Below are 7390 nucleotides of genomic sequence, written 5' to 3'. Positions count from 1 at the left end.
TTTCGCGGCATATCGACTTCACTTTGTGAAAGTACTGGGCAATCGTCATGTCGGGTTGCGCCATCGACAGCAGCTCGTTCTCGAGAAATTGCAGTCTTGTATCATTCTTCTTTGAGAAGAGTGTAACAAAAGTGTCCCATGCTTCCTTTGGCGTTTTGGCATCCCGAATGTGCTCCAACATTTCTTCTTCAATTGTGGTCTTTAAAGCAAACATTGCTTTGCCTGCTTTAATTTTCCACTTTCGCAAGATGCCATTGGCATCTTCTGCCGCCGGTTGTGTAACCTCACCACCACCAACAACCTCCCAAAGGTCCTGACCTTGTAAGTAAGACTCCATACATGTTGCCCACGTGTTGTAGTTTTTGTTGTTGAGCTTCTTGATTCCTCCAACTACTTGAAGGTCACCCATCGTGCCGGCAAGACTTCGACTGTACCGATCAAGCTTGACTAACAAACTTGCAGAGTACCAAACTCCTCACGACTCAAGATAGCTCCACCAAGAACGATCCCTGACCGACTTGGCTCTGATACCAATTGTTGAACAAAAAGAGTATCCAAGATAACTCTAATGATCCCAAGAAGAAGAAAATAAAGCACACTCTAAAGAAAGCTCACAAAAAACACTAATTAGCAAAGCTTTTCTTATTTAGCACTTAGCTTTATTTTTCCTTTGGATGATTTACAAGGCTTGGGGACTTGGGTATTTATAGCAAACCAAATGAAAGCTACTTAATTAAACTAAGATTATTTACTACCACACAAAACACATTAATTGCACCTAATTATTTGTTTTCACACACAACCTAACTTTGCCTAACTTTGCAATTGTAAGCACTTACATCATCAAACTAGATATGGACTTGGACTTTAGATTGGGTTGTGGATTACTTATGGTTTTGGGCTTGACATTGATTCTCAACACTTATCTCTTTCGTTTCAGGAATTTTCTGTGTTCACAGAAGCACTTGTGGAATTTCCCGAAGCCTCTTGCAACTAATCAATCTAAATTGCTTCAAGTTGACAAATTTACTAATGCAATCCGGAAGACTAACAAAATTGTTTCTTGACAGATCGTCTTGTTAATGTGGACCAGCAGTCTAGAGGCACAAGGAAATCACAGCCTTCTAATAAACTGCAACCGTCAAGATCAAGATAGTGTAGATTGGGAAGGAAGAATGTGATACACTTGTCATCTAAAATATCCAATTCAGTTGTGCTCAGTTTTGGGGCCCCCCACATATATATATTTGTAAGGTTCTCACAACCATCTGCATCCAAGCTTTTAAGCCTAGTAAGATAAGCAATTGATGAAGGTAATTCTCTTATGCCACGGTTTTTGTATGTCCAATAAAAGTAGGGATTCCATCTTGTCCTCTATTTCAGGGAAACTCTCCAGCCTTGTGCAACCACAAAGAGAATGCATTTCATCTGAAAAAGGCCTGGATTTAACTAAAAAGGAACACATCATATTTAAACTGCCTTTCTTTTGGATGCTCGACTGTTGTGGTTTCCATGTTTTTCTGATTTCTAGAATGTTAGCCCTTCAATGTATAAACTTACTCATTTTTTGTTCTCATTTATCAACATACTGATGAGGAGGCAATGACTCCTATTAGATGTCATTTCAAAATTACAACTAAACTACTAGCACAGATTTTCTCTTTTGATTCTCATGGTAACATTTTTCTTAAGTTAGTTCAAATAGAAGAGTTGTGAGTCGTATAGGTGTCACTTCAGCACTACGGTCAAACTCATAGAGTATGAAGGTGGATCAAGGTGAGTGAAAAAAGGGAAAGAAATATGAAATACTTTACAAAGTAAATAACTTATGTTGGAGCTCGATAAGTTGGGCGATGGAAAGGTGTGGATTTGGAGATAATGTTGAATTGTTGAAACTAAAAATAATAATTCATTGATGCAATAAGAAGAGCCTTTGACTGGGTCAGTTATATAGTTTCTCTGATTCAACTTGTCTGGTTTAACTTATGTTAGTTATGGTACTATTCTTGAGGTACATGCTTTTCTCCATTGCTGGCATTGAGGACTGAATTGGAAGTTCCTAGGTGTGGATTCTACTGATTTCAGCATTTGATTTGTAGACGATTTTATCTTGTAGAAACAACTTTTAATTGATTTGATTAGCTTGATGGTATTTCTATTTTTTGTTGATGATATTTCTAGATATTAGGCAAGAAAAGAAAGTGCAAGTGATAGAATGGAAGATATTAGTCTTGATTTGTTGTGATTATTAGACTTTCGTTAGAGTCGCTAGCTGTTGATAATAGAGTTTTAGTTATGGAAGACCGTGTTACTAAGATTTTTTTTGTTGCGAAAAGTAGTTGTGACTAAATGTCTATTAGTCATTAATAATGGCTGACACAAATGATTGCAATGTTTGTACCTAAAATGTAGGAATTGGTTTAATTTTCTAGTAACACATGTATGTTGTGACTAATAAATTTTAGGTCGACCTATTTGTTTTTTATTTTTGGACTAAATCAATTACTCACGGGGTGTGCGGTCACAACCCTATTACTGAGATACATAACTTTTTCATGATTAAATTTTTCAGTTACAATATTTTATACTTTTAGTCTCAACCTTGTCGTGACTAAAAGCATTTATTTATTTTTAGTGACAGTAACATTAATGTCATCAATTTGCTGCCACTAAGTTTTTGTTGTAGTTAGGGTGGTCTGTTTAGGACCGCTAAAGATAAAGACATATAAATTGTGCGAACTTAAAAGTAGAATGTGTAGATATAAATTTATATGTAACACAATAGGTAAAGGTATCCTCCGGACATAATATATCGAGTTGGGGAGGCCATCTTCGTTCTCTTAGATAGAGAGTGCTTTTTATAACCCAGATTAGTGTAAAAGCAACAACTAGCCAGATTATATATGCAGATGGTTCAAATTAGACAATTTACTGCATTGATTTACTATAGGTGCGAAAATGCATACGTTTGACAGTAGGACAAGAAGTTATGAAGAAGAAAAACGTCTACATATCAAGAAAACAGAAGGGCAAATGCAAGACGGTAGAACAAGGAGTAGTTGCCAAATGAGTTCTCAGTTTTCAGTTTTCAAATAAATGGAAACTGTAAACTGAAATTGTAATCCGACGGCGCCTTATTTTAAAGATTAGGAAAATGGAAATGAACAAACGAATGCGTACCCGAACTACTAATAAATCAGAAATTGTGGATCATCTGAAATGGACGGTTACTCTTGCTCCTCCTCCTCCTCCTTCTCAATACCAATAGGAACATTGAGATCAATCTGCCTGTGTTTTGAATGATAATCCGCTGGCTCCGAAGATAAGGAAAGCCGATGTTGTTACTCATCATATTCATCATCAACGATATCTAAGGAAAACCATTTTAACAGATCATCACATTCATCATTCACGATATGTGAGGCTAGGAGGTGCACCCCGCAGCTTTTAATGCATACGCTTTCACAGAAATAGAATATAACTTGACAAATATCTCCCAGCCACTGCCGCTGCTGCTCGACTAAATTCACTAACCCAGGCCACACATGAGTTGCCCCTTCGGGTTCCGCACTCATTAGATCAGGATTAACAGTTTCTATTCTGAATGCATCTTGACAATTATCTCCCAGCCGCCGCCGCCGCTGCTCGTCTAAATTCGCATCCGTTATAGGAGGTTCAACCTTTTCACATCCATTCCTCGCTCTGTTTGATTGAGTTGAGTTGAGTTGAGTTGTTACTCCAGAAATCTGAGTTCTTTAGTCTGTAGTTTAAGGTGCCAATTCTCTTTGGTAGCAGGCTTCACGGATATATTTTTACATTTTCTGTTACCCTTTCCTATGATATGCTTTCTTGGGAGAATACTTACATTTCCGTGAACATATCCTGATGCATCAATTTTTTTTCTGTTACAGATATGGAACTGTTCACGTGATGAAGGTACTACAAATGTATCCATCTTTGCGTTAAATCACCAGATTCTTTTGGTTTCGTGGTCAATTTTTAATTCTGACATTTGATAAATGTTTTGAGATTGCTGCTTAAATTTTTCCTGCCTTATCTTTTTTCCTTTCTTTAAAGCATAGGCATGATTGGTTATCTACTTCGTTTTGACAGCCGATTATCGTGTTCACGAGTTCTTTAAAACATCATATTTCAAGATCGGGATCCATCCACTCCCAGGTGCTCAGGAGACGATACATAAGTTGTCAGATTTATGTGACCTGTCGGGTGTGACGTATGTACAATTAACTGAGACCATTTTATTATTATGGTTATCCGAGCATTTAGTAACTTGATCTTTTGGCATCTCTGTGCAAGGAAGGATGGGCAACGGTTATGAAGGGCGGGTAACTGTGGTTATTTACTCATAACCATTTATGTTTATACCCGCATAATCGTTTACCCGTTGGGTAATTGCATAAATGACTATGGGTATAACCGTTTATAAACGGTTAACCATACCCATAACCGTGTACCTATTTAACCATAACCGTTTACCCATTTAACCATAACCATTTACCCGTTTACCCATTTTTGAACCCGTTTATTCTTTTTTTTACCCATTTACCCATTTTTCACCCGTCTACATGTTTTTCTTAACAACTTGAAAATTACAAAAGAAAAATTTGTCATAATTATAGTTTTCTGACAATTAAACACCGTTATAGGTATATTTTAGCATGCATTTCCCTATTTTAATTATTTAAGTCCTCATACAATTCCAATAATTGAAATAATATACCCAAACAAGTAGGAAAATACCTCATAAACCCTCCAGTTTCCCACCAACATGATGAACAAACAGTTTCCCACCAAAGGGAAAATACCTCATAAACCCTCTAGTTTCCCACCAACAATGAGGGTGTAATGCACCTTGACAAAAAAATGCATCAAACGATAACCTTAATGCATAATCTCTGAGTCTGGTGGAGAGATTGAAAATTTAGGGTTTTTAATTTTTTTTTTTAATTTTACATATATTAAATTAAATAGGTAAATGGATACCCATTATAACCGCGGGTAATACCCATAACCGATGGATATCTGTTATAAGCGCTGGTAATACCCATAATCGCCCATTTAAATTTCACGGATAAACGGTTATACCTATAACCGTTTGTTCTTCTAAACGGTTACCCATAACCGTAACCGTGAACTTTAAATGGACGGGTAACCACAATTACCCAAACGCATGGGTATTTTGCCTATCCTTGTCTGTGCTAATAGGTCTCGGCAGAATGTAATTAAGGACCACACTCTTCAATGGATCGAACAACATTTTTCAGGGCTGTTTCAGGAGATTCACTTGGCAACCACTGGGCTTTGCATGGAGAGTCCAGGCCTAAGTCAGAAATATGCAGGTATCCTCAAGAACAACTTCAGATAGTTTCGAAGATGTTATGAATTTGAAACTTCTCAGTATGCATCTTTTGAAGCATTTTTCCTTCAGTTTTTAGAACCTATAAATCCGCTTTTCAAGTTTCCTGTTCCAATAATGATGCATGTTTACCTGCTTGTTGATCAGCACCCCCTGGTCACCAAGGTTCATAACTGGGAAGCAGTCGAGAAGCAGCTGATGACCATAAACAGCATAATTTCATAGTTTTTATTCTTACAACCCATTACCATATTGACTGCCAATTTGTCAAGATATGTTGAGAACATGGAGTGCATCAGAAGGATGCTACAGAAAGTATCGTTGATGACGAAACTCTAAGTTTTTAGAGACCGTACCAAATAGGGTTGTCCGGTGACAGTTTTAGTTGGACAATGGTGAGAAGTGATAATATCATATCATTGCCCCAACTTCTGGCAACTAGGTGTCAGATTTCTGAAAGCCAACCCTGGATTGGGTTTGGTTTCTATTCCTTTTTCTCCTTATTATTCATTTAGAAGAGAATAGGGTAAAAGGAAAATTCCCAAGTTGTAAATATGGAGGATGACGAAAATTCTTGAATAATCCAAAATTTTCCCTTGTTTGACTGTGTGACCTTGTTTTATTCTTTAGGTTTGCTAGTTGTTTTGTATTTGCCATTACTGCTGCCAGGGGTGGGTTTGAAAAACCAAAATCTGAAAAAAACTGAACCGATTGAAACCCAACCCATCCCTTACTGCTGCTGCAGTTTTATTAGTAGAACGACGGTGATGTCGGATTTTGTTCTAACCCTAATATTTTGTTTTTGACAACCATGAAAATGCCTGCACACTGCATTGAACTCATGAATCGGTTGTTTCTCAATTTTGTTGCACAAACTTGTACGGCATTAACGTTTGATCAAGTTCGTTTGAACCCGACACGATAACCAGCTCAATTGGATGTGATCACAAAGCATTCCTGGAGAACTCAAGTATTTGAATTTCGATCTGATAAAGTGTGTCAAATTCATTGTTCGCATAGTTATTTTTCTTACACCAAGTAGGAACAGTAAGCTCCTCCCATTTGCAAACGCCATTTTCCGCTAAACTTAGAGAAAAAAGGCACTGCAAACTTCTCATTGGAGCCCTGTTACATAATTTACATCAAACACTTCCTTTCAAATATCTGTGCTCCCTTGCGCCCGAGCGATACCAGGCAGTAGCGCGTCGAGTTTCAAGTTGGATCAGTCGATATTTGTCAGGAAAGACGAATGGAGATAGTTCGGATCACTCGATCTTCTCCATTAACTTGATTCCATATGCTTGTAGTATATCCATTGCTGCAACACCACAAAAATACGCCAGTTATGTTGCGGACAACAAAATTTCATGTCGAAAAGGCTAAATCATGATGAATAAGAGCAAGTGGTTACCTGGGACGTATACTTCTGGTTCGATAGGTCTCAAGACACCTCTGGTTTTGATCTTGTTTCCAAGTATGAGCTGCAAGGAAGTAAATTTGGTTAGGGATTTATCTCACTGCATACTATAGAAGATCATAGAAACGTGCAGCAAGTACCAGAGCTCCAATGGCTGCCGGGACTCCAACAGTGAACGCCATGGCGGTGATCATTTTACCACTCTTCATTTTCCCGAATTCCAGTAGAGTGCCTGTATGCTTCTCTCGAAGTCCATCCGGGAACTCAACCTCCACTTCATGATTCAAAAGCACCATATCCTGACCACAAATCACACAGGTTATGCATAATTTTGGTGTAAAATGACTTGGCTATCATAACGCTGTTTCACTTGTCTCACAAGTAACCTACCTGTTCCATGCTGGAGTATGCTAATCTCTCTTCCATCCGAAGACAAGCAACGTCAAATGCGCTTTTGCAAGAGGAGGGGATCTCTTTCTGCTCGTGAAGTCCCAGAAATCTGTTCCACATGGAGAACAAACCGATACATTTCAGTATTAGTCTGTCTAGAAAATACGAGCACACAAGAAGAATGGAAAGAAAAGGGGTAAGAGGTG

At 38.0% G+C, this 7390-nt stretch overlaps 2 protein-coding genes across 4 annotated transcripts in view; both read right to left on the bottom strand.

Moving 5' to 3' along the window:
- Window positions 1-3713, bottom strand: part of LOC126608315 (uncharacterized) — a 9854-nt gene extending 6141 nt beyond the window's left edge. Inside the window, exon 1 of the mRNA XM_050276184.1 lies at window positions 3181-3713. The gene's annotated coding sequence lies outside the window, so the exon portion shown is untranslated. The remainder of the gene's footprint in view (window positions 1-3180) is intronic.
- Window positions 1-7390, bottom strand: part of LOC126608195 (alpha-aminoadipic semialdehyde synthase) — a 31037-nt gene that overhangs the window by 17491 nt on the left and 6156 nt on the right. Inside the window, exons 21-24 of one of the 3 annotated variants that reach the window (XM_050276032.1) lie at window positions 7185-7293; window positions 6935-7093; window positions 6789-6858; window positions 6351-6695 (exon numbers count right to left, since the gene is read on the bottom strand). The exons of the other annotated variants lie outside the window; for them this stretch is intronic. Of the exons in view, the coding sequence (XP_050131989.1) occupies window positions 6643-6695; window positions 6789-6858; window positions 6935-7093; window positions 7185-7293 (391 nt within the window). The 3' untranslated portion in view covers window positions 6351-6642. Of the gene's footprint in view, window positions 1-6350; window positions 6696-6788; window positions 6859-6934; window positions 7094-7184; window positions 7294-7390 lie in introns of those variants that run through there. 3 annotated transcript variants of the gene reach the window in all.

This window comes from Malus sylvestris, chromosome 2, assembly GCF_916048215.2.
Source record: "Malus sylvestris chromosome 2, drMalSylv7.2, whole genome shotgun sequence".
Lineage (NCBI taxonomy): Eukaryota > Viridiplantae > Streptophyta > Magnoliopsida > Rosales > Rosaceae > Malus > Malus sylvestris.
This window is presented reverse-complemented; position numbering and strand designations above follow the sequence as displayed.